The sequence below is a fragment of the Channa argus genome, chromosome 11 (assembly GCF_033026475.1).
Source record: "Channa argus isolate prfri chromosome 11, Channa argus male v1.0, whole genome shotgun sequence".
In the NCBI taxonomy this organism is placed as follows: Eukaryota; Metazoa; Chordata; class Actinopteri; order Anabantiformes; family Channidae; genus Channa; species Channa argus.
The window spans coordinates 21,900,833-21,928,211 of NC_090207.1; the positions used below are offsets into that span (position 1 = coordinate 21,900,833).

At 43.6% G+C, this 27,379-nt stretch overlaps 1 protein-coding gene across 12 annotated transcripts in view; it reads left to right on the forward strand.

Annotated features, from left to right (window-relative positions):
* The window catches only part of fbrsl1 (fibrosin-like 1), a 267,834-nt gene that overhangs the window by 212,818 nt on the left and 27,637 nt on the right, over positions 1-27,379 (forward strand). For all 12 annotated transcript variants that reach the window (XM_067519813.1, XM_067519814.1, XM_067519820.1 and 9 more), the window contains one exon: positions 17,467-17,515. In XM_067519813.1, coding sequence (XP_067375914.1) covers positions 17,467-17,515 — 49 coding nt within the window. The remainder of the gene's footprint in view (positions 1-17,466; positions 17,516-27,379) is intronic.

Here is a 27,379-nt window from a genome sequence, read left to right on the forward strand (position 1 = left end):
CATTAAGACAGATGAGGGAGTTTTAGTCTAAAAATTACTTACATTTGGGTGGGAAGTGTAACCACAAATTGAATTCTTCCTGTTGCAAAATGTCCCAAACCTTTCCTCCTGATAAGACACACAGAGAAATGTGTCTCTGTATTCATTGTTGCCGCCTGCCAATCACTGTCTTTTACTGTGCTGCAGGCTACAGATAGTCTATGTTGGAAATGTCATTTTGTTCTCATCAGAACCCGGGCGAAACCTGCAGTGTAACTGATGCGGTCAGTGATGGAGTCTCCATAAAATATTCTCAGTCCATTATCTCTTCTTATTGCCTGTTAGTTCTGCATGTCTTTGGGTTAGACTATATGACATTGTAATGCCATTGCTCTTCAACCTGATACTTCCACCACCTACATATTAAAATATGTATCTTTCTCCGCTCCCCAGCACCTATCTGTAATCTACTGCAGATGGGGCTCTGAAATTAGCTTGCAAAAACCTCTCTTATTCCTATCTTCAAAAGCCCATTTATCTCTAGCGGAAAGCTGATAAGAGACAGGCCTGCTTGGCAAATGTGATAAGAGGGTGAAAAATCCTCCAGCTATTTGCAATGTAAGAGTTCAGGCAGATCACAGCTGGGGAAGACATGACAAACCCAGCATCATGAGACTAATGCCTTGTGCCCCCTGAAGTCTGGATACGAGATCGAAGAAGAAGAAGAAGAGATTTATTCAGGATCTGTGCATGAACCACAAGTGAAAAATAAGCTAAAGAGACATTCAGGAAAATAGCCCAAGCCAACACCATGTTCTCAGTAGTGACGACAGCGCGTACGATCTCAGAATGTTATTAGTTGGTATTGTAAGTCAACGTTCAACCTGCTCTGCTATATTCAATTGAGTGTCTAGTTTTAAATATGGAACAATCTATGGAATAACATTAGGGGAAAAACGTGTCAGTTAAACATGTCGTTGATGCATTTAGAGTTAAAGCTGTGCTTAGGGAGGAACATGTTCTAAAGTATTGTAAATCCCAACTGGAACTTGTTGAAAAATGTGGAGCTAATCCAAATTGGCTTATACTTCGAGACTTAAGCTGCCCTTTGCAAGAAACTCCCAAAAATATGGAAGTGGGCTGTGCAGTAGAATTGCAAAATAACGTACCACTCATTCTGCAGACCAGTTAAGGCCAACAGCATTGCAACAGTAGTCCGTGTTTTCCCATCCCTAGCTGGTCTATTGGGCAGAGACTGAGTTGGTCCCCGTTTCTTCACTACAGTTGTTTCTCTGCATTAATACTGATAGTTGTTCTCCTGCTGCTAATTCTGATTTGTGCAGATTCACTGACACAATTTCACACTTGGTGCACATCATTCATTTTGTGGGGGCAAAAATTACATTTGCTGTTATATGTATGGCTGTACGCTAAATTTGCTGTCAGTGAAGCAAGTAGTTCGCTCATTCACAAACTTATGCGCCACAGGAGATGTGGATTGTTCCGAGGACATGTCATTACTGCATAACAGATGACACATAGCATGTGATGTTATTCATTCTTCAAGGACACTCCCCGAGCTCCACCACTTATGGGTCCACAGTGGGAGTTGGAGAATTTATGCTTGTCCCTGTGGCACTTGGATCTACATCTTAATCCTGACAAGGGACTTGCCATAAAACACTCTCTCTACACCAAAAGCAGAGGGAGACTTTAGAGAAGAGCAAGTCGGCGTGGAGCGAGGCGTTTGGCAGGCTTGTCTTTTAATGCACACTGCAGAGATGTCTCTGTTTTTAACATTTAAGTTATAAATAACGCAAAGGGCCACACAAGGCCAGTGGCTGTAAAGGGAGTGTGAGGCGCTGGCAAAACAAAAAACATTTTTCTCCCCTTTTTTTTATTGCATGGCAGTTTCTTCAGAGCTGGCTGTGTTATTAACTGCACCGGACAGCGGGGGATTTATGTGCAGGCCCAAATGGAAGTGACCAGTGACCTTTCCTGTGGCGTTAGCCAGCTCTCAAACTGCCTGACAATGGACTGCTTCAACAATGAGCCACAGCTCTTTGTCCCTCATCTTTTCCTATCTGATGTTATTTCCTAAATGTGGGCATCTGCTCACTGGGAGACCTGGGGCTTGTGTCTCCACTTATTGTTTTTTTTTTTTTTTCCTGTTTAAAAATATTCTTTCTCTCCCAACTCAAAATGTCAAATGTGTGCTGCACAAAGCAGGCGTCCAAGGTCTTTTAAATATCTCACAGTACCACTGAAGTCATAGGTCAGCCAGTCACTCAGTCAGTGGGTAATGTGTGTTTCTTGCTCTTTGCTGAGTGTGGTGAGCTTTTGAGCCTCTGAGCAAAACGGTGCCTGCGAGGAAGGACGGAAGTAGTGACAGTAGTGTCACAACACCAGGCCGCATTACATGCATTCTCCTGTGATATTGTTATTGTTTATTTTCTCTGTCCCCATTGACAAAGAAGTCCCTTTTCACTTCAAACATCTGCTAAATCGCATACCTAGTTCAAAAGCACACTTCCTTTAGTCCCCGCTGTGCTGCAATTAGCCATTGACAGTGGAGCCCAGTGCAGTTCATGATCTAATAGAAGAAGGGGAGACAAACTAGATGTCCTTTGATTCTCCGAGCATGTGAGCATCTCTTGCTCTCAGCCCGGTCATTGGGACCCATCTCAAGGAGAGGTGGAGACACTGAAGTGAATTCCCCCTCTTTTGAAGCCGCCGAGCTGGGTCGACCTGTAATCCTGGCAGCCGGCCAATTCCTCGCCTTTCCCTCGTCTCTCTCCCTCTTTCTCTCCGTCCGATTTCAAAACGGGGCTTCCCTGAGAGCAGGCCGTGGCTTTTGTTACCTTTATGAGGCGTAATTAAATGTGCGCGGCGTGGCACAGTGTTTGAGCAGGAACCCCAGGCGTGCCATTAGCCAGATGTGGCTGCTCAATCCTTAATGATAGAGGAACAGAGGCGGAGGAGACAAACCCAGGAGTCCTTCATCACGCCATCCCGAGGTGTCGTGTGGGCCTAATTGCCCCATCGTTTTGTTCACCATACGAGCCCCCGTGACACCTAGCTTCATGCATTCATTATGTAGTCTCCCAGTGCTACTTCAGGCTGTGGTGTTCATGTATAACCAGAGGTGGGTGGTACACTGCAGCTAGGCTTTTAGCCAGCAAGTATGATTCATGAAGGGAGTTCTTAACACCTTTGTTTTGAACATTGCCTGCAAGTGGGGTGATGTACTGTGTAATGCAGTGCATTAACAGTTGACAGTGTCTCACTGTAGTGGGTTTAATTGTCGTTTACTGTCATCAAGTGAGAGCGTGAGAGAGACAAAAGCCATGTTTTCATAAGCAGCGGTTGTTAACATCACCAGAGTTGTACATCATCACTTGTTTTCGGTTTTGGTTGCTGGTTGGTTAGAAGTGTTTATGGCATTCAGCAGAAGCTGGAGTGTTCTGTCAGTCTATGTTTCTGTACGTGAGAATTGATGTACAGAAGATGTACAGAAGGAAGAAGGGCCAACCAGAAGAGTTAGGAAACCACTTTTCTTGAAAACAACCTGCTTGTCTGTCTCTGCCTGGGGGCTTTGGAAGTGTTACAGGATCAGACTGACAAACGCTGACTGATCGGCTCACATTCACGCAACATTTCCTTCCAGCCTTGCCTGAGATCTTACAATTGAGAGTTCTCATATTTCCTCCTAAGCCCTTTCACTCTCAGTGTATTAACCCCCCCCCCCCCCTCAAAAAAAAAATTCACTCCACCCCTCTGCCTGTCTTTTAATCCAGCAGCGTGTTTTTCCCCCTTAGTAAGCTGATTTGAGACGGGAGCTTTAATTAGATGCATCTTTTCCAGGATGTGGATGTGTCGGGTGGTCCGTGCACAGCCTGGAGAACGTAGGGTGGAAATGGGCCTACATACCAAACATACGGCACCATCGCTGGAAAGCAGGCCCCTTCGTTAGTGTGGAACTGACGAGCTGCCGTTCACATTTGGGTAATTAACACCGCCACAGATTGTGGAACAGCTGTGCAATTTAGCACTGTGGCAACACCAGCGAGTCAAGAGAGACTCTGCAAACAGAGGACGGCTATGAAGTAGATTCATAGAGCACCTCACTCAGGCCTCATCCAAACTCTCTCCAGTGGCCAAACATAACGGAAATCTTCAGCTACTTGGCAGAATGGCGTGACAAATTATTAAAATGACATTATTTAGGGGAATTTAAGATGATGGCTACTTAAGTAAAACAACAAAAACTATTATTATAGTTTGGATGCTCACAGACCATGCCTTGAGAAAACATTTATGAAGAGAAAAGAATCTGCAGGCGGTTTATTTCATCACTTTTCATCAAATCATGGCCATGTTGAACAACTTAGATCCAGCATGGCTGCATCTAAGTTCCGTATCCATGGACAATTTACAGCAAGGTTTTGGGGCTAGTCATCAGCCTTGTCTACAGTTATGGAGAATAGATGGACCATGTGTAAAAAGCCTGTGCACTTTCTCTCCGTGTAATTTAAGTCTCTTTTCATCTTTCTGTTCTTGGCAGGCATGGCTTGCCCTCACAAAACCAAATTATATGTGAGAAGTAATTAAAGCATCCTGGTCTCCTTTTTGTTTCTTTTTGATTATAGTTAATGCTTACCATTCCATCTTCCACATTTATTCGCCTTGTATTTTGTCCCCACTGAACCGCAACATCTGGTTTTGGTTTAAACCATCAGGGAGTGGTGAGAGTGCCAAAGGGGGTGGGGCGGGGGTGGGGTGCCTGTACACATGCAGTTGCAGCTCCAGTGTTTTTCTGTTTCTGTGTTAAGTATTAAAAAAAACAAAACAAAAAAAAAACACCAACATGTTGGGCTGTTGTGCTTTCTGTCAAGTGACAGGCCAAATATACTCATCAAAGTAAGGTGAGTGATTGGGGCTAATTTACATTTGTTTTGTAAAAAAACAAACTCTTTATTTCTAAACAGTTGGCTTTAATGGAAATATGAAGCTGTGTAGTTAAGTGTGAGTGTTGTAGGGTTGGGCCCTGTTGCCTCGCCTCTCTCCGACCTATCAAGTGTCAGTGACAGTGACATGCCAAGGGCTGTCAGCAGGCCATGTCCTGGCTCTGAGCTCCGTCAGAGAGTGAATGGAGAGTGCCCAGGGAACTTGTTAAATTTCTGCTAAGCTAGGCTGTGCTGACTTTGACAAGAGACATTTCCTTCCAATCTCCTCGGGTCCTGTGCCGCCATCATCAACCACAACTCAGTGAGTGAATAGGGCAATGGAAACGATGCAATGATAATAATGTGAAAAATGTCTATCTGCACTAATGCCAGGTGAAGGCAAATGGACAGGCAGGCAGCCAGCCTCTGCAATGTATTCTGGAAGGCTGGGCCAAGCCCCAGCGGGGTTGTCATTTATTTATCCATCCGCAGTGTCTTGAGCGGTGAGGAGAGAAGAGATGGCAGAGGCTTCCCTCTACCAGAGGGGGCTGGCTGGCTCTTGAGGGATAGGAAATATAATTGGGTTGCTCTCACTCCTGGCTATGGCACCAATCAGACATTTCTTCCTCTCTTACCCACCCACGCTGCTTGCAGACAGAGCTGAGGAGATGAGGCAGTGCTGGCCTTTCAGGCCCTGAGCAAGGACGACCCCAAACAAGACTTGTCACTTGTGCTTACAGTGGCATTTATTTGATCGGAGGAGGTTTTTCTTCCTTCTCTCCCCCCAGCCTTTTTCTCTGTATTCTGTCTTTGGCCTGGGCTGTAATACTGGAAACCTGAATTCAGCTTGGCCGGGGCTGCCCATGACTACTGCTGTGCAAGGCAAATGACTTTGCTGTGGGGGACAGGCCACCTGTTAATGACAGGGTGGGGACTGAGCTGACAGAACAAGTGTAACTGTCAGACAAGAAGATTGAAATCTGTCCCAGCAGGAGAGAAAGGAAGAAAGGAAGAATGGAAAACAGTTTCCACTGGATGACCACCACTACATTGGCCCACACATGCCTGCTGCATTCTCCTGCAGTGACTCAGTACCTTGGAAGCATTGATATACTGAGATAACTAGTAAAAGTCGAATTTGTCTGGGAGAAATGAAAGGATCACTACCTGCTTGTTTTTTGTGAGAGTGCAAACATGCGTGCATGTGTGTGTTTGTGTGTGTTTCTGGGAAGCCATTGGTGTCACTGTAGTCGATAGTGAAGGTAGAGCAGTGACGCCTGTAAGCAACTATAATTGTGTATGGAGGTATTGATCTGTGTTGGGTGCACAGGCCCTGTACCAGAAGCTCTCGCCTCCTCATGCTGGCATCTTGCCAGGGTCCTGTCAATCACAGATGTGGGTGATGGCCAGAGCAGAGATCTCAGTATTCCGAGAGACTTTACTGAGATGCAGCAAAGCATGATAGGTCTCCAATTACGTGTTGTCGGGCGGCAAGGGGTGAGATGCCAGACAGGTTCACTAGGCCAGCTGAGCGGCCCTTGCTGTGATACACCTGAGCATGTTTAGAAAACATTAACAGCAGAAGCAGTAAATGGGGCTGGTAAAATAAGTCATCTGGAGCCTCAACAACCCATGTTCCTCCAGCAATTTGGATCCTTCACTGACCGTACTCCAACCAGTATGTTCTGGAATAACACGAGCAGCATGAATAAGGCACAATTTAAGAGAACACCCCCACCCCCACCCCCCCTCAGCACCTCTCATCACCCCTGCTGTGCCCAGACCCACAGCATTTAACACTTGATTAAACCTTTTTCTCTCAGCCTCATATCTAATTTTACTGACAGAAAAAGTGTAAAGGAGAGAAGCTCTGAGGGTTTCTCCAGTGGACCATGTGTGATGGCTCATGTGAAGTCTGGTTATAACATTCACCTGTTTTAAGAGGGACTCTATTGGGGCTGTTTACTTTGACTATTACAGTCCGGCCACATACATTTTTACCACTGACAGACATAAAATGCAAACACACTTTTCCTAGTATAAAGGCCCTGGAGCCTCAACCAACTAATCCAAGGATTCACTCAAATGTGAGAAGAGTTTGCCTGAGCACACAAACTGCTGCCTTGACTTCATCTGTTTGCATATGTCTTATTCAAATACAGACAGGATTCACCTGAGCCAGGCTGTTTCTGTTTGTGGATGCAAAATGAATTTCAAGGAAATGAGGATTATCATAGAATTACCTTAGATAAACAAGCACAAGTTTTTAAATGACACCTCTAATTAAATAAATCATTAGCATTGCTTAGACAGTCAGTGGCTAGAGCAGGCATCCTTTTGGAAATGTAGACAACTCAACATTTAGGAGGTAGTTTAAGAGTGTAATTGTCATGTTTGTTTTATTGACAGGAAACTGGCTTGTTAGTGCTGCAATAATGAGCTGTTTAACCTTGCCTCTTCCCGTGCACTGCAAAAAAAAAATCAATTCAGTGCATTACATACACACACACACTTCAACGTCACTGGAGTCAACATACTGGAAGCGAAAATGACTGGCCTCTGCATGTGACTTGGCATCTTTTTTTGCTCATTTAGTCTGCTCATATGCAGCGACTCCCAAGGAAAACAAAGCTTTTAACGAGCGCTAAGATATTCATTGTTGCCATCATGAACAATCCCAGAAAAGGGTATTAGTGCTCCAGGGAACATTCTTTGCCTGTTGTTTTTTCTTTCCACTTGAATAATTTAGTTGCATGTAAGACAAAGTTGCATTCACTTGCTTCATTATATTTTAATAAAGAGCAAATGATGCTCTGCATACACTTGGCATGGCCAACAACCTTTAATAGTCCTCTCCACAGTGATTGCTCATAAATGAAATATACCCTATTCATCGTGCCTTTCTTATCTATCAAGGGATTCATGTTAAGATGGAAGTCAGGTCAAATTCCTTCACAGGTGGGATGTTATTAGAGTTCACCAGGGCTCATAAAAGCAGCAAAGCTCACAGGATAGACTATTACAACACATTAGGATGTTATTATTGTGCAGTTACTGAAAATTTAAGCAGCTATGAGTGCTCCGTAATGGTCTGAGCTAACCTTACGGTTACTAAAACTGACCTCTAGCCAAGTACTGATGGGCTGTAACGTGAGCCATACATATCACAAGTCTTCGCCATTCAGAACTATTTCCCATACAGTTGCACTAGGCTGTGGTGGTTGTAATTGAAAACCAGCAGTAACATGGCTGTTGTCAAGGTCAGGTCACACTGTGGTCTGCGATGTGAATAATGTTACACAGTAAGTGTGAAGTCTAAAGCCATAAGGTCTCTGCAGTTGTCCAGTTGGCGTTAAACTTGCTTGTGCTGGATTCCCTAGAGTTGCACAGTTAGCTCACCTCCTCCTTTATGGAGCAAAGCTTTTGGCATGTCACACTCGTATGTCATCATGGTTATTTATACTCTCCCACCCACCCCACATTAAGTTACACATCTGGACTGTCACTGACAGAAGAACTTAAGCGCTGTGCCATGTCATGAAAGAGATGTTAGGGTGGGCAGAGGGTTCTTAACTCAATCGTCCTTTTCTTTTAATAAAGTGTTGCTACATGGCTGAGTCAAAGCCTTGTCATGTAGTCATGTAGAGAAATAAACGTCTCAATGAGAAGACAACATCAAAGCCTAAAGGATAAATTTCTTCGACAGAGCAGTGGTCATACTGCGCACTGCCAGTGTCCATATTCTGTTTTAAATGACTCTTATAAACGGCTGCTGTAAGCTCACAACACAACACACTCAACAAAGTAACACAAATAACCTCAGCAGCAGATTATATAAAGCAAATACTAAAAAAAAGGGTTTTCAATAGCAACCTAAGCTTTCTTTGTTTTGTAATAAAATGAAAGCTGTAAACAATACCTAACACTAAAAACTGTGACAACCACCAGCAGTAAGGCGAGAGGTTTTTTTCTAAATATGAATGGGTGTTGGGTGTCCTGTCCAGCCCCTCAGGAAAAAGATTGAATTACATCTGCTAGAAACCTGAGGCCTCCTGTCTACATCAGAAGTAAATTCCACTTAACGTGCCACAGACTTTTCCAACATGATCTGGGGTGTGAGACTCCTTTTTATAGTGCATACCATGTTTGTTTGTGCTGGGAGGGTGGACAGTGAGCCCTAAAGCACCATGGAGATTGTCGTGTGAGACCAAGGGGACATATCCTTCCCTACCCCATTTCCAGTTTTCCATTCCCCCCACTTGCCACCTCTTCCCCGTCATTCCTCTGCAGGACAAGTGGCAGTATTGATCTCGAGAGCCTGGCCTCCATAGGAGTGGAATGCAGAGAGGAATTCCACTGGCCTCATTTCAGCTGTTGTTGTGGGTTAGGAGATAGGCTTTTACTTAACTAGTAACAACTTCTCATAGCCCATCACGCTGATAAAACCGTGTGCTCAGCAGAGAGCCTAGGTGAGAGGTCAGGTGTAGGGTTTAGGAGGCTTTGAGATGCAGAATGACAGTTGTGGAGGCTGGTGTGTGGAGCCTGGATCCCCCATAGTTTTCCTAACCCAGAGTCAACCTTAAACTCCCACTGGTATTATAACAATATTTATTTGTGTTAGAGGGGAGGTGATTCATATTACTCAAAATCACTGGCATAGTACGGTGAGATCTGCCGCTTGCTGGGCATTTTTTCCTCTCATTAAAGGTGTCCATGCCCAGAGGAAAAAAACAATGCCTACCACACATTTCCATGTAGTGCCAGCTCTGCCTTTTCTTCTCTTTGTGTGCTGTCTTTCACTGCAGAAGAAATTCGCCATGTGTGGGTTGAGGCAAGGGAAAGGGTCACTGCTTTTGTATCACTGCATTATTTAAGATCCTGTCGAGTTTGTTTTTTTTTTCCCCCTCTTAGCAAATTCATCCAAGTCAAAAGCGCAGTACAATCTTAAGAGAGAGGAAGAAAGGAAGAATGTAACTTGTGTAGCCTGAGGTGGGCTATGACTCACCTAGACATTGTTCAGATGGAGTGAAAAAAAAAAAGAGAGACACAAGTTCAATAGGAGTTTCTATTGAGCCGTGCTCAAAGCCACCTTTCTCTTAACAAGCTGCAGTGAGAGGTGGTTTGCCTACCAAGCTTGCCTGCAGCTCTCCGCAGGGCGATTATGTCACGGCGGGCCAGTCAGAATGATGTGTATCTCTCTGTTAGAAGGCAGCTCTACTGCAGCAAAGGCTCTGACTAGGAATATTATTATTATCTCCTCCAGGATCCTCTCCACAGCAACAACGGTGCTGCATTGTGAGAGCTCTGGAGAAAGCTGTTTTTGAAATAATCCTCCTGTCTGTTATCCTGCCTCTCAAACAATAACATCCAGAAAAGGTTTTTTTTTTTTTTCTTCTTCACTTTTCACCACCCACACTGACAATGGGGTAAAGGCTTTTCAACAAAGGATGATGTGGATATGGGTACTGTGAGTCTCTGTGACCCGTCCTATCATACCTCCTCACAGGGGCCCGAGGGAGCCGGGATTTGGATGTGGCTGTTGACCAGCCAATCAGGGAGCAGTGAGTCATGTCTTAAAGGGCTATCTGCCATCTCGGCTGCCGGAGAAGGCTGGAGAGCCAGGAGAAGCCGCCGCTGCTCTGATCTATATCAGGGCCAGAGAGTAATGATGAACAGCCCCCCGATTACGCCGAGAGATTACTTGCAGTCCTTATCGCTGCTGGCACACATTTTGACATTAAAAAGGAAGGGAGGCCACGCCCTTTCCATAGTCAGGTGTGCGGTGCTGAGCAAAGCCCGTGTTGTCTCCTGCTTTAGTTTTTCCATCACACACTAATTTATCGCTGTCTTTTTCTCTCTATCCCTCTTTATCTATCTGTATTTCCGTGGTATCGAGTAGGACTTAATCAAAGTGCGGCTGTGCCACCCTGACCCTTATCTCACCCTAAAAGAGATACAGACCCCCCCAATTCTATAATCCCAACAAGGGAGGGTAGCCACACAAGCTTTTAAACCACTGAGCTCAGATCTGGTGCTGCATTAATTGAGTTAAATGGATTGCGATGGTCGAGATGATTTGTCTGTCGGCTTTTATTGCTGCAATTTAGACTGTGCCTCATTGCATTATGCCACTTAATGAGAGCCCTTCGCAGCCGTTTTGTCTCGGCTGGTATTAACATGCACAGGTTCACTTCACAAGAGAAAGTGGGAATGTGCCAGCCCTAATTTCCTGCAATTTTTAGTTGATGATCAACTGAAAGCACTTCTTCTGACTCTGTCGTTGACGTTTTATAAATGGGATTTCTTTTCTTTTTTTTTAACCATGCTCGTTATTCGTGTCCTTTTTGTTACTCTATAATCAGTTGGGCTTAGATTGTGATTTGTGGCCTCCTACATCCTTATATCCCACCTCCATCCTTCATCCTGGACCCTTGTAGGGAGTTTAAGCAGGTCTGGATCCTCTCCACTGAAATATGCCCCGTCCTTTTTCCTTCATTTCTCCTTATCTGGTTAGTGCTGGCTGTGGGCCTGCTGTGGCGTTGATTTGTGACCCTCTCTGTCTGCGGCAGCGAGAGGTTTTAATGCAATGCGTGCCTCTGCCCTTCTCCCTACTGATGAAACAGGCCCCTGCATTCCCCTGATAGACTGCTAATTTGTATACTAAACTGACAGGCAGCCGTGATAAGGGCTAGCAACTGCTGCACAGTCGGAGGAGGGAGGAGAAGGAGAGGGGGAAGTGATGGCGTGTGGTGCGGTATGCAAGACGAAGGGTAATATTTTACACAAAGCTCAAGCCCCCCTGCTCCTCTCTCGACATTCATTTCCCTGCGTCTGTTGCTAGGGGGAGAGGGAGCAGGAGTTGTCAGCCCTGGCCCTCTGTCATACACACACATGCATTATACGTGGCAATGAAAATGGCACTTGGGGCTGAGGATAAAGAGGTTTGTGTGTGTCTTGTGGATGTGCAAGTGGAGACCACTCCATTATATTCGGTCACTATGGAATTCATCATCATCTTAATGATGCTCCAGTTGAGGCAGGTATGTGTTGGTTGACAGTTGCGTGGGAGGTTTCTTCTCTTTTTTCCGTTCATAGTGTATATCCCGTCATGCACGCTGGGGGTTTCGCAGTCTTGCTGGAAAACACACCTGTTCTGACAAGCAGACAGTGGTGCTAGTGGTGGGTGGGAATTGAAGGTAATGTAGATGGTGGCTGTTCATTTTCCCTTGGAATGTGCAGGACTGCTGCAGCTTATAATAAACGACCACTCGGGAGGTCATTAAGTTTCTGAATTGGTACGAGCACAAATGCAGGGGAGATCATTAATTTACTGGCTCCTGTTGCAGCCTGGGAGCTGTAGGCCCACTGTGTATAGCTAATTCGGCATTTATTGCTGAAGTAGCCTTAGTGTACATCTAGGGTGAAAGGGTGACCGCAGGGCCCTGAGTGGGTGCTGATAGAAGTGCTTATCAAAGCACTGAGCTATTCCCACATGAACAGAGAGAATAAGACTCCCGCTAGAGTTTGACTGATAGGTGTTTTACCGTATCAGTACTGATAAGCTTCTTTATGTCAGTGTTCAAGATCAGTGGGTGACCCTACGGCAGGCTTCTATTACACAGAAAACAAACCTACGTGATCATTTCAATTCCAAATATCATATTTGAAAATATTATCAAGGTAAACAACGGCGAGGAGGTCGATCCTGCAATAATTGTGCCTGCAAAATATAGCATTATGTTCATCTCATTGGATATTTTTGCTTAAAAGAAAATATGCCTCTAAAAAGAGTGAGGCAACCGAACTTCAGTGACAGTAAATGGAAAATTGGAAGAGAGGTCAGTGAAGGCAGAAGATGACAGTGATGAAACACCAAGCAGGGAAGCAAATTAACACCCTGTGTGTGTGTGTGTGTCTGTGGTGGAGGGGCATGTGGGTGTGAAGGTGGGGGAGGTATGGTGAGTGTGGCGCATGGACAGACAGGTTCCGCCGGGGTAATTGAGAGCCTGATCTTCTAGGCCAGAAAACTGTATCTACCTTCTTGTCTCCTTCCCTTCGTCTCCTTCTAAGTCTCCAACATTACACAAGACCATTATACAAGTCTCTTCGCCTACAGCAAGACATTTGACTCAGCCAAGGATGCATGTACATAAATGTGCTGCTTATATATTCTCTGTTACATGTGATTACAACATAGGACAACATGCCACACTGATGGGGCTTAATGTGTCACTTTGGACAGTTGATCATCTTTTACACTGTCCGTTAGATTGACTTTGATATTGAGCTGACACTCATTTCACGAGAGTTTCATTTTCAAGTGCAGGAAATGTCATTTTGAAAACCCATCAGTTCACGTTTGGTTTGTGGTATACAAGTGTTAAGATTAGTTGCTGCACCGCTTGTACTACAACAGTCTGTCAAGAACACAGCTTATGCCAAATGACTCAGAACTAAATTGTAATTATAGTCTTTGCAGACATGAGGCCACAATAAAGCCTACCAACAGCTTTCTTTGTTTTCATGCTACACTTGTTGTGATAGTGCTGCCATCCAATGTAAGAATTATATCTCTACCAGGGAAGGGAACGGCTTCACCTGCTTCTCTGGGACAGGAGCAGACTGCATAAGGCTTATTTTGGTTATTTAGTTTGGGTTTACCTAACCTCTGGCATTAAGATCTTTTACTGTTTGTAGATCATTTGCTCAGCTCCAAGGAATGCAGAGCATGCAATAGGAACTCTGGGATCAAAGGTAGACGGACGGCCTGTCAAACGTTTAATATAAAAGAGGAGGTTCTGTGGGTAGGGGATTGTGGGGAAAGAAATTGGTCTCTCAGCAGTCTTTACTAAATGAGGTTAATTGAATGTGGGTAATTGCTGACCTTCCTGTCTCAGTGAAATCACAGCCTTAACTGATCAATGTCTTTCATAAATTTATGCCTGAAGGTCATTCAGCTGATTATGCCACCCTCCCGTGCTGCCTTCTTCGCCTCGTGCAGTCGACCCATTGTGCAAAAATTAAGCGTGCAAGCTTTTTAACAATAAAAAAATGCAATTAAGCGTGTCTCAGATTTTCTAAATTAATTAGCTTGCTGTGTTGTTAAGTAAAAGCGATGTGGACATGGAAAATTATGAGTTTTTTCCCCCCTTCTTTGCTGTGACAGCAGATGCGTTTGCCTTGGTATAAATGTCTCACTTCTTGCTAGCAAGGATTTCTGCCTCTCCCTCTGCAGCTCTAGTATTATCAAGAGATTTATGCAGCCAATAAGTCATTGGCGTTCAGGGAAGTTGGGGACTTTTTAAAACAAACAGCAGTGTAATTTGTAATTTGGCATTCCCTAAATCTGGGAATTATGGTTCTGCATGTGGCTCTTCAGGGAGTCAGCTCTCTGATGGTGGGTTTGCTGGCCCAGCTCCCTCCCTGGCCTCCTCCTCTTTCTCTTTCTGCCTCGTTCCTTTCACGCCTGCCGAGGAAACGGGAGGATTTCACAGCTGCTGAGAGCTGGGCCCCGGCTGGGCCCTGTGACCTCCTTCTTGCTTTCCCCCCCTCCCTCCGTCTCACTCCCTTTTTTCTCCCTCTCTCCAGCAGTCTCTTTCCTCAGGGAGCTCTTGTGTGGCTCAGAGGAAGCTGAATCATAAAGCATGGCTAATGAATAGAATAGGGAAGGAAAGCTGAGGCCTGCTGAGGGCCCTCCAGAGAGGAGGCCAGGCCCCAAGCCCCAGGCTCAAATAGCAGACGGCCCCCACAAAGGTCAGACTTCCTGCGGCCCGCTCCAAGGACTTTTGGCTCCCAGGCAATGTGGCTTGAATTTCCCCCATTATTTTTTTTAATGGTTAAATTTCCTTGTTTCCTTTGGAAAACTTGGCCTTTGCTCCTCCTTTTTTTCGTTGTCTACCGCTTTCTCTGTCTATATATTTCCTCTCTGTCTCATCTTTCCCCGTCTGTTTTTAATGGCACCCAGGGTTGCCTCAACAAAGAGAGTGTGAAGAATTTGTTATACATGACCTCTGCACACCACAACCACAGGCAGCTCAGACTGCCAGCAGCACAGCCCCGTGAATGTCAACTTGACCAGCAAGACCCAGAAAGTTCTGCAAAAACAGCAGCCAGCCAAATCAGGGCTCTGCTTTGACATGCCTTTTTAAGAAGTGCTTTTGTAAGCCGGCCTTGTAATTGTGGAATATACGGCTGACTCACACGGACTTGGCAGGTGCAAAGCACAGCATTAAGAGCTAAATATTGGTTGTTGATGTTACTTGGAATGTGTTAGGATTTTAAAGCAGCTCCCTGCACACTCAAAATACCAGAATCAGAAATAAGGAGATCTAGGTTGTCTTGGCACATGGTAAACTCTGCATTTTCTGTTCTCTTTCTCAGGAATATGTTATGTCTGTCTTCCTCTCTGGATAACCAAACTGGTCATAACAATTGTTTTAACTTGATGTGACCTAAACTGTCTGTTATTATTTTTATTATTTAGTTTGGTTTAGTTGCTTTTGTGACCCTATGCCACGCTGAGCAAGTCCCTGAGCCAGCTCCCTTGTCCATTTGACAGGCTTCATTTCACCCTGAGCCCTTTTTTTTTTTTTTTTCTTGCAGGGCCTCAGAGGCCATGATTCAAGGCTGAGGTTGTGCTGCCACAGGGCTGAGACTTGGTACTGGAGCGTTTAATGTCGTCCAAAGCTAACAAAGAGCCTGTGTTGTAGCCTGGCGCCCTGGTTCTGGGAGACTGAAAGAGGGCAATGCACTCTGTCTTTCCTCTATAGTTTTTCCGCCTTGTCTACTGTAAGAGGACACAGGAAACATCTCAACTCAGCTTAGTGTATGCTCTGCTTTAAATATTCCACTTATCAAGACAAAACATAAGAAGTCTTATTGGCCCTTTCTTACATTAGCATTGGGTTATTGAACAACCTTTCATATACTGAGTGCCAAGAGTTTCTATAATCTCATAACTAACATTGTGCTAACAACTAAAAGCCACAGCTAGCAATGTAATGAAATCAAGCGTACAAGAAAAATCATAGGGTTTAAGGAACTGACTTGTTAATGTTTCACCATAATTGACTTTCCTTGTATTCGCTCTATTGCTTTAGAATTAGGCTTATATCTCTACGTAAATACCAAGATTATTAATAATGTTTTTTGTCGAGCCAACACTTACCATTGGCTATGTTGTCTCCTGTTTTATTTTCGCTGCTGTGTGAATAAAGCATGTTGTTGAGATGTTGCAGTGCTCCTTGAGCACTGTTGTGGTTAGAGCTGAGATGAGACACCAAGCAGAGACAGACAAACACTGGAGAACTGTAACACAGTAGCAGTGAAGGAGAAATTGGGAGGTCTTGGAAAGAAGAGGACGTCCTCAAAACACTTGTGAAGAACTAACAGGGATGCCAAGGACAGCCATCTGTGTTTACAGAATCATTTGCTTTCTCTTTCTGTCTCTGTCTCTCTTGCACTCAGTCTGATTCACTGTTCATTCTTTACATATGCTCCCTTTGTGCCGCATAAAATACAAGCGTGGCAGTTAAGGACACTCGGCCCCTATGGGTGGAACATATGTTCAGCTCTTGCAGCTTTTTACAAGTCTGCGGAACCCAGATGAGAGGAACAAAAGCAAAGGGAAATGGTGGCTTTAAACAAATCCACTATATAGGCTGATATTACAGGCTGAGGAGGATTTCCATTGTTAATATTATCTTCCAAGCACAGACTTGTTGCCACAGTTTTTTTTTTTTTTTTTTGCACTGTGCCAGGTTTTTGTGCGGATATATTGCTTTTTGATCATAGTGTTTAAAGATTTCCTGTTTCGCCAGCGAACATGTATTTTGTAAAAATGTGTGGTGTGTTTTGATTGAGATGGTGCTTGTCACAACGTACATCCATCTAAAGAAAAAGATGAAAATATCTTTCAGTGTTTAGTCTAGAAGTCTCCATCATCACTTTATAGTCAGATGCCTTTTTCCCTCAGGTATTTGACTTAACCTCCATTTGACTATAGTCCACTAGCTTTCCATTGCTCACTGTCAGTAACATCAGCCAGATCTGTAACACCTGCTTTTCCATTCAAAAACAGTGCAGAACAAAATGTGCTTTCTAAGCGACAGCATGTATGCAGTAGCCTTTGTCCTCTGACGCTGCACAGCCACCTTGCTGCCTTCTTCTGTCTTTGATTGCAATTCTTTTGAGGGTTTTCAGGTGGCACAATAGTGCCACCTAATGTTAATTTAACAGGAAAAAGGCAGACAGGGACCACAGTGGTACAGAGCGAGATGGTCTTGTTTGCTGATAGGAGGCTTTTGATTGACTGTATAATGCTGTGAGTGGAAGCTGGATTTTCTCTCCCGGCACTTGTGGCCACATTTGCTGATTCAGGCTGATTCAGCCTTTTACTGCACTGACAAAATGTGTCTCCATGCTTCCATTAGTTTTGCTAAATGATCTTAAATTGTGTCAGTTTATTTAAAAAGGACCAAATTTGCCACTGATTCAGCTCATCAGACAAATCCACTTAAGCTCTGCCTTCTTGTTTTTCCAGGTGTCTGATGTAGGATCGGAAAAGCTCTTTTCCCCTACCACACCCAAAGGTAAGAACCCACTCTGTTTTCCCCCTCCAGTCTTTCTTCCCCTGTCTCATTCATGCACGTAGTAACTGGGGTTTACCAATGAGTCTAAATCTCCTCCGCTCTAATCCTGCAGCTCCTATTCAGATTTAAATTGTCAGCACACATAAACAAGGTCTGTTGACTACATATGCATACATTTTTGCATGGGTGCAGAGTGGCGTTTCTTGGACAACCCCACCAAAGGCTTAGCCCTCCTACATATTGGTTCATTAGAGGGGATTTAGAGCCTCCCTGCCACATGCTACCACAAATGGGAACTTCCCCTCAGGCAATACAAGCTCTCTGACAGCAGGCCTGGACCCTAATGGATGCCAAACGAAAGAGAGAGAAGGAGCTTTGTCAGCCCCCAGAATCATAAATTTTTTGTGTGTCCATTCACATATGCACATATGGGGATCATAAAACCTTGTTTTTCTATGTTCATGCAAGAGTTCATGTGATTGTATGCGTTTGTCTGTCCAAGTGCATTCAACCACATGCATGTGTTGGTGAATTTGGTATGTAACAGATACAATACAAGCATAGAAATTTGGCTCCACTTGTGTATTCACTAAATGCAATGATGCTTGCTAGATCAGAGCAGAGAGAAAGGTGTCAAGTTGTGAATTCAGGGAGGGAGGAGAGGCTTGATCAGCCTACTAGTGACAGATAGCAGCATGCAGACCACGTTCCCCCAGGGCAGGACCCAGGAAGGAGGCCATTAACGCAAGCAGAGGGAAAAGAAGGTGCAAGTGCCGAATTGTGTAAAATAAGGTCATATGAGGAGAGGGTACGGTACATGTGTCCAGGACAAACTGAACAAATAGATTAGCATACCTCTGCTGAGCTGTTCAATATGTCATAATAAACACCATTATGTTAGCGGAATCTGGCCTGGCACTTTTACATGTTTCCATTTTTATTTGTCCTCTATTTGAAAATAGAGCACAACTATTGAAAATATTGGACAAAGGCTGAAATTTAGCACTATTAGACCTTATGGACTACGGTGCATTAGTAGTGTAGGGAGCGCAGTCTTATTATAACAAAAATGTATTGTTATGTAGTTTCCTTTTACATCAACCCCCACTAAAATTCAGCTTTTATCCAGAAATGAATTATGCAGAAATCTGCAGCATAATTTACTGTGTTTACATGCATTTTTATAAAGTATAAATGAAAACCTGGCTACTGTAATCGCAGGTTAGCAGTGGCAATTAAAAAACATTTTTTCCACTGGTAAACTTCACCTGAACAATGTTGATTTCTTCACCATGTAAGCATTTAACTAGGTTTTTATTCTGCTTTTTACAAAAGCATATGTGAAAGACCACAGGCTGCAGACAGTGAAAGGAGCTGAGTAAAAAAAAATACCTGAAAGACATTATCATTACATGGAGTGACTCATTTTTAAATGAAGGCAGTCAAAGTCCAACTGAACCTGAAACTAACACCATGCACCAAGTCTAAATGAGTCATTTTACACTACATTTTTTAATTCAGACGGTTTGCACTGTGAAAAGGAGAAAAGGCACTCCGATGTCTCGCTCTCTGTTTCAGAATGCTACAACGCACACACACACACACACACACACACACACACACACACACACACACACACACACACACACACACACACACACAGCATACAAATTAACTAAATAGAAAAAATAGACACAAAGCAGTTACTTCAGTCAGTCCAGTCAGGATCTTTGACTGACTATGCTGCTTTACATGAACCAGAATTCTTTAGTGCATGTAAACAGTTATTGTAAATCTGTGTACTGCCTTTAGTTAGAGAGTTCCCTCTCAACAAAGTATAAAGGTTTTGCTTGGTTTAGCCCAGTAGCTTTGACTGCTGAGTAGAAAAGCATGGCTGACAAGGAGGAGGGAAACCAGGTCTACTGGCTGTGTGATGTAGATGACCTCTGACCAGCCTCAGCCTTACAAAACCAGTGTTCACAATAACAATGACTTCCAGACTTGCATGGTTTAGAGAACAACTAGACCGCCCCCAGCTCAATTTTTTCTTCAATGTGCTGCTGTGTTACTGCTGTTGGCAGCTGTCAGGGTGATGATTTGTTTTCTCTACGACCATACAGAACATGGCTGCATATAAGCACACCCTGCCTTCTTGTAGTACAGGAACATACACTGCCACAGTCTTTAATGTGCATCCACACACTGAAGGCACCGCTTCCATGTAGGCTGGAGAATGAAGGCCTCTGTGGATCTTGCTAATGTGCACACAGGCCAAAGGATTAGGACCCTGGAATTACATCCAGACAATCCCATCAGAGCCTCTCCTGATTATCACACAGATCAACCAGATCCTTTTTGGGTAATGTCGAAGAAAGCAGATTAGAATTAGGGGTTAGCATGATGAGTGATGCAGTGAAGAAATCGACAGTTTGATGAAGTGGTTATTATTACTTTTTTTTTTTTTTTTTTTTTAAATTAAGGAAGAAGTCATCACGCTACAATTGCAAAGCTTTAAAGCCAGGTCTCATCTGCCATTCCAGTGGTGTTGTTTAGAGCTATGGTTGGTTCTAGGAGAGTGTTTGTTTTCGGCCCAGGCTTGTGTGTGTGCTCTTGTAATATAGTGCAGCCCACAGGCTGTTTTCCTCTGGTTTAGAATGCAGCGTATGTGTCCCATTACCAGTCTCACTCGCGGTCCTGTGGGACCAATGAAAAGCCCACTTTCCTCTGATCACCAGTCCTGTTGAGCTGTTGGCTGGGAGGACACTGAGACAGATGCGTGCACACATACACACACACATTATAGTACACATGAATATATAATACTGTGACAATGCTTAGCTTGTACAACTTTTACATAACAAGCCTTGTTACTTTAGCTTTTACCTCTTCTTTGCTTTTTAACATTGTGCTCCTTTCTGAGTTTTATTTCAGTGAGCACTTATGGGTACAAACAGTTGAGGTTAAGTCCAAATTGCACACAGGCCTACAGTCTGTCATGTTAATGAAATGGTTCAGGGTTAATAGAGGAGAGGAAAGACCAACATTGTAATCAGCGAAGGCAGAGCGCTGTAATTATGCACACAGAACATGGTTTTGGGTAAAACCCAGACACCCTTGCCTTCTTTCTCTCATATTTACTTTTCGTCATCTACAGACATTGCTAGTCTGTTGACAACCTGTTAGAGATGCAAGCTAACAGTACTGATAATAGCACAAGCCTATCGTATCTGTGATTACACTGCTTAGACTGTGCAATTCTCTTTGGATGCTGTTACCCAGTCTGTGTTGGTGGTTATAAGGTAGGAAGGCACAGCAAAGGGCAGGCATTATCTAACAGTTATTGTTTTTTGTTTATTTCCTGTCTTAAACCTCCTGCACGTTATTGATTTCCTGGAGGACGGCATGTTTAAGTAAAAGCACTACGAAGACTTGTGCTCCACTCAGGGCTTCTCTTATTGAGTTGCAGGTCAGAGTTTACAGTTGTCACTTGCTCGAAGGCGAATAAGAAGCTAAATGTAGCTGCTGAGCATGTACAAGGCACCTCCACAGAGCACCAGATAAACACTTGGCTTCTTATGACATTTCACAATGCTGCACCTATGGAAGTGGTAAAGAGTCATCACCTAGCCTTTAGTGGCTGGAAATAACTGAGAAAAACTCTTTGGAATCTGCAGTGATGATGTTGAATGTTGTGGTTTGAGGGCCATAGTTATAGTGGGGCCATTCTCAGAGGTACTGCTGTCCATTGTTAGGCGGTACCCGCTGTGGGGTGATGGTAAACCCATGTGGTGTGCAGACCACCAGACAAACCTGGGGCAACTTAGGATAGCAGGAGAAAGATTGGTGAAAAACCCATTTCTGAAGTGGATTTGTGCCCTTGTAATCCTGATTAATTTTGACCCGTTGTGCTCATTTTAAACAGAGCATTACAGTAAGCGTGAACACAGCAAGCTCCGGGGCGAAACCAGGAGCTTAGCGGCTTTGGGAGGCTTAGCTGCAGATGGCATTTTAAGCCGGACTTAATAAATTGTTTCCATTAAACTTACCGGCCCACACATACTGGATTAGGCCAGTGGAACAAAGGAAGGAGAGAGCGTGCAGACCGAGCAGAGATAAAGCACACACACAACTGCCATTATGCACATCTGACTCTGTTAACATTTTTCTGAGGCCACATGAGAGGTGAAGATGAGGTTACTGTGGTGTTCAAGGAGATAGAAGCTTTTGGACATGAATTTCAAATCCACTCACTTTAGATCTCTTGCTCGTCAGGGATGTCGGACTAATTTGCTTAATTGACATAGAAGTAAACAAACAAAAAAGATGCATAAACCATTTAGCCTGGCGGTGGATTTAGGGCTTATCCTCTAACTGTTTATATATAAACATATTACCAATTCTGTAGCTTAAGGATTTAGGCTTTGCCCATACTCTAGCTGTTTTTATATGAAACCTTTTTACTCATATATTAATTTCTGCTATTGTGGGAAATCAATTCCTTATGGTGGAACCCCGCCTCTTCTGTCTTTTTTCCTCATACGCCTCCGCCATACCTCCTTCCCCCATCAGCTCATGGCTTGCTCCCTAAGCTCTCATTATGTGCTACACAGTCCAGGGTCCCCGTGTCGAATCGCTAATCAACCACCCTGTCTCACAGCCTGCTCTCTCAATAAGTGCTGAGTGGCCTTTGTTCCCCCCACTGCTGTTTGCTGCATGTCAATAAAAGAGCTATGGACTGGTCTAGGGCTGGGCAATAAAAAAATCTCAATAATTATATAAAAAAAAAAATCTCATTACAACAATGATAAATGGACAAGTTCCAATAATGCTTCTGTGCTGTATTTGGGTCAGACCTCTACACAATCACCCTATTAGGTTACAGAAATTGGATTATGCAGATGACATGTGTAGGGCCAAGACATGGTAAAAACCAGCAGCAGTCACTTGTTTCTGGTTTTGAGCCATCACCCAATATGATAACAGCTCAAATGGAGGCAGGGACACCACCGGAAAAGTTTCAAATTTTGGTATTTTTACACATTTACATGCACTTAATTAACCAGTACGATCAGCTTCTAGCATCATGTAAACAAAAAATAGTTTAGTTGCAATGCGTATATGCATATGGGGTTTCTAATCACCTTTTTACAAGAGTGAATGTGTAAGATAAAAGGCTGCAGACAGTGAAAGTGGCGGAGTGCAGTGGCTGGAAATGTGTGCAGATTTCCAGTAACCAAGTTAGTGTTTTGCATGTAAGGCAGCCATTGTTTTTTGTTCACCACAACATTTGTGTGTATTCTTGGCATCAAACAAATGGTAAATGTGTTTTCTTCCTCGTGAATAGCGTCATATGTCGGTAATAATATCAATCAACAAAAAAAACATTTTTTTATTTGTATAATATTTTTTGTCTATTGGCGAGTCTTAGCCTCTTCTTCCTCCGTTACTTAACCCAGTCATATCTGTAGGTCTGCTTCCAGTCCAAGCTTACGGGAAAACGAAACCGTCTCACCTGCTGGATTCTGAATGCCAGAGAAGGGAGGAAGGATGGTGATTGGAGAGGGAGAGGCAAGGTCAGGGGCATGGGGGATTGAGGGCAGCTCAGGCATAGTGAAGTAGATGAGAGAGCATGTTTGTATTCTGCCAGGCAGCTCTCCTCTGGCCAGGTCAGTGTGATGTATCACTAACCTCGGCGGCCGGCCTGACTGTTTGCAGCCTCTCACCCATTAAATAATGAATGGAGGTTGACCCTCTGACCAACTAATCAGCTTTTCGCTGCCGTTGAATCAGGATAGAGTGGAGGTAGATGGAGAGTGTGCTTGGCTGGCTGGCTAGCAAGCGGGGTGGATGACTGGAGGGCAGACATATTATTGGAAAAACACAAGGGCTGCAGAGGCTTCACACAGCCAGATTAGCAAGGGCTGGAATTGAAAGCAGCCATCACGGCTGTGGAATCTCAGCCTGGTGAAGCTCACCTCCAGTACTGACTGTGATTTGGCTGACAAAGTCCAGGCAGCTTGCAGGAAATGGTTTCTTTATCAAGGTTCCTGTATTGACATAGCACTTACAGACAAGCGCTGGTGTTTTGGGGCTTGTGCACTTGTATGTGACAGTCACACTGAGTGCAAAAGGGAGCTGGAGGTTGGTAGTTTTGGATGAATAAAAGAAACCATCACCCCCCTGCTTCGCACCGCCTCACTTGTTACTGAGCTTGAAGAGGAGCTTGTGTGTTCGCCTGATTTAATTTAAATGTTGAAAAGGTGTAGAATACTGTCAGTTGTGTAATTTTACATGCTCAGCTCGGAGAGAGAAAATACCTAAAATTGTAGAAAACTGAAGAATATGACTTTTTTCTGTATTAGTCTTTGGGTTATTACTGTTCACAGACACAGGACAGCTTATGGGCTGGGTGATTTGTTTTTGGAAAAAGGGGCTGATATTAATGCTCCCTGTATTGATAGTGCTAATGCTGTTTGTGCAACCATCCCTGTCGGAGAGATGAAAATAAATAGGGGGAGCTCAGCGGAGATAAGACACGTGTTTAATTATTAATTGAGCCATTACTGACAGAGATTGCCTTTTTTGATTTAAAGCAAGAAGACCTGCTTCAGGGACAGAAAAGGCAATTACAGAATTCCCAATTTGCACTGCTGCTGCCCAGCATTTCACCATACGCTGTGAGAGAGGAGTGAGAGGAGACAAAACACTCCCACACACATACACACTCTCACAAATCCTGTTGCACTGTGCTGTTCCATAAATTATTTTAATTCTTCTTCAATATTTATAGCGTTTTAAATTACAATTACACCGTCATGTACTATTTATGTAGAGTGGAGGGCAGTCGAAGGGACCAAGCCACATTACCCACAACCCCTCAGTGGCCTGCCATGCTGAAAAGCTGACAAGAGGGGACTGTTTGTTTTTTTTATCATTCAGGAAGTGATGTTAAACTGCACTGGATCTTACAAGCTGCCTGGTTTCAAAGACTGGCCTGATTGGTTATGCGGTGCAATTAGCTGGCTTGCAAAGTCCTTTCTGTTATGTCATGTTAACCCTGTATGCACTCTCTGGCCTTAGGAGCACTATTATGTGCATTAGAAAACTGTCTGCCCTGTGCAGAGAGCCCAGTGTGAATGAAATATTAATTAAGCCTCTGTTTAGAGTATTGGCTCATTGCTGGATGAACTTCTGTCTCAAAAGAGCCACTCTGTTAGATTTTCAATGCATCTCTCCCTCTTGTCTTTATTAGCCATTAGATGTCAGGACACTTGACACCTGTCACTCAAGCCCATTGCTGGCTGTGAGCAAGCCTGTGGGTGGTGATCAGCCATTGTGACAGAAAATGGGAGCCACATTAAAGGCTGTGTGATTAGGCTCCATTGTGTGGCCCTGTGTTCATTGACTGAATATAGATTTAGCTTTAGCGCTAAAGAGGGAGCAATTACAAAATCACTAAAGCCCATGAAGGAGTTTTTTGATGAGTTGTCAGGGCATGACCAGCATTTTGGACTGCTTGGACTATCACTATATACAGTCAGCCACAAGATTAATGCCATCTGTTGGTTTTAATGTTGCTCTTGACAGGATTAGACATGGGAACAGTTATGCTGCCCACGCTTGTGGCAGCCACAGGCGTTTGTTTGTTTTATTTATTTGAATCCAGAATGCAGTCAGATAATTGATCAGGAATAATAGCTGTACAGGTAAGAGTAGGATCTACAGACATCATCCCTTCAGCAGTGAGAAAACAAAGATTTATGCATATGAATAAGTGAATTCAAAATCCAGAATTGGGCATTGCAGCTCATTTCTATAACTGGGAGCATAGCTTAGAAATCCAGACCTTCCTAAATCAGTATTAGGCAGTATTAAAATGTAGCGGCTGATCGCTGTATGTCTTAAGTTTAGAAGATCAGTTCAGCAATGTCAATGTTGTTGTTAAGAACAGATTAGCATACACAGAATGCATCAAAGTGTATCAGATGAAGTAAAAGTGACTATTTTAAGGAACTTCAGTACTGAGCTGTGCAGCCTCAATGCCAACTCCTGTATGCAACAGAGGTCAGTGCTGCCCTAAGGCTTGTCAGTGCTGTCTCATCTGTTCAGGTTAAATGATGAAATGCCAGCTTACTGCCGTCTTGGCCTTTCAGTGAACATCCTACCCCCACCTCACACCTCACATGCAGACACAATCCTCTCACAGACCAAATATTTCCATATATTTTTTTATGTATTTATGAACAACTGTGAAAGACCACGAGATAGAGTGGCACCCTGTCTAGGATGTACTCCACAGTACACCTTGACAAACCTTTCCTCATCTCATCATAAATACCACCAGCATGTCAGATTATAGTGGTAGTTGTTTAAATCCACATTACTGCTCTGGTGCTCATTCTTACCTTTTGAAAGGTTTGTGTATTTTCTGATTGTTTTAGGCTGCATTATTTAATGTTCTTACACCATTTAAATGTTTCCAGTAAACCTAAAGTTGAACCTGAACCTACCACACCACCAGTAGCACTGAACACCATATTTTAAAAAGTAAATTTTTGCTGTGGCTGTGACACTTACACATCATCTGACATTTCTATTTATGCAGCCATCATTTAATGCTCACAGCATAGAGAAGGCATCCTCAGTGTTGAAACCAGGAAAGAGGATTACTGTCATTGAGACAAAAGGTTGAGATATTATTTGATATGTATTTTTTTACTAAGCTGAGAACTGTTGCAGAGAACAGATAATTCTATAAATTAGTATTATAAGCAAAGCAATCCCATTGACAGCAAAGCTGCATGCTGAATCCAGCCCCTTTTAGCAGTAGTTTTACTGTAGTCTAGTTGACTAAGTCCTTCACTCTAAACCAAGGTCTTATGCATGTGTAGGAAGCGGATTATTCACCAGTGATGGAAGAAACCAGAGGCTCCTTGACAAAGGCAAGACTTTTTGGCAGATGAGCTGCAGCCCCTGCAGTTAGCTGAATAACTTGTGAATCACAAGTTAAATCCAATCTCAACAGGATAAACTCAACGGCTGAAATAGAAGCTAAAATGAATGTAGGCTTTTTGTTTTCTTCTTCTTCTCTTTTTGTTTGTCTTTTTTTTTTTTTTAGAGGGGATAAAATGAAAGAATGTAGAGAGAATAACTCTAGAGAGCAGCAGCTCTCATCACATCTTCCGTCTAATCTTAATCCTCCTCCTCCAGTAAAGACACAGCCAGCTGCAGTGTGGAAGGCATTTTCATTGTTTACTTGTGAGAATACATGACCAGCGTCTTATCACTGCTGTCAGGCCTGAGATGTAAAGCGTGTCGCCTGTGATCACTTGCAGGTTTTCTTGTTTTAATCCTTTATTCCCAGCTCCAGTCAGTCAGCCAGCAAGAGTGGGATTTTCCCCCCACCCAGCATTTGTTTGAAGATCCTAGTTCCCCGTTATGCATGTTTTAAACTCATCTGTGTTGAGCAGTTCAGAGCCAATGTTGTTTGCAGATGAGGCTGTAACGCTCATTGATAAAGCCAGATGGTAGGCGATTGTGGCCAAACACGACACTTGGATAATGTACAATCGCTGGCAACGGGACAATCGTCAGCCTAGATGGATATTACAAACATGCTTGTAATGGATTGGACATTTTGGGAAGCAGTTCACACAGGCTTATAAAGATGGGAAAACCATCGCCAGGAACAGAACGGATGTAAAATGCTTCAGATTCCATGACAGAAAAGGACATCCATGCATCAGTAGAATGTGCCAAGGAGGATTCTGGGGAGAAAGGAGGTGAACCCAGGAAACAAGATCCTAAATCAAACAGAAATATCAGCCTGCCATTTAAAGTATTTTCTAAGTATTTGCAGATGGG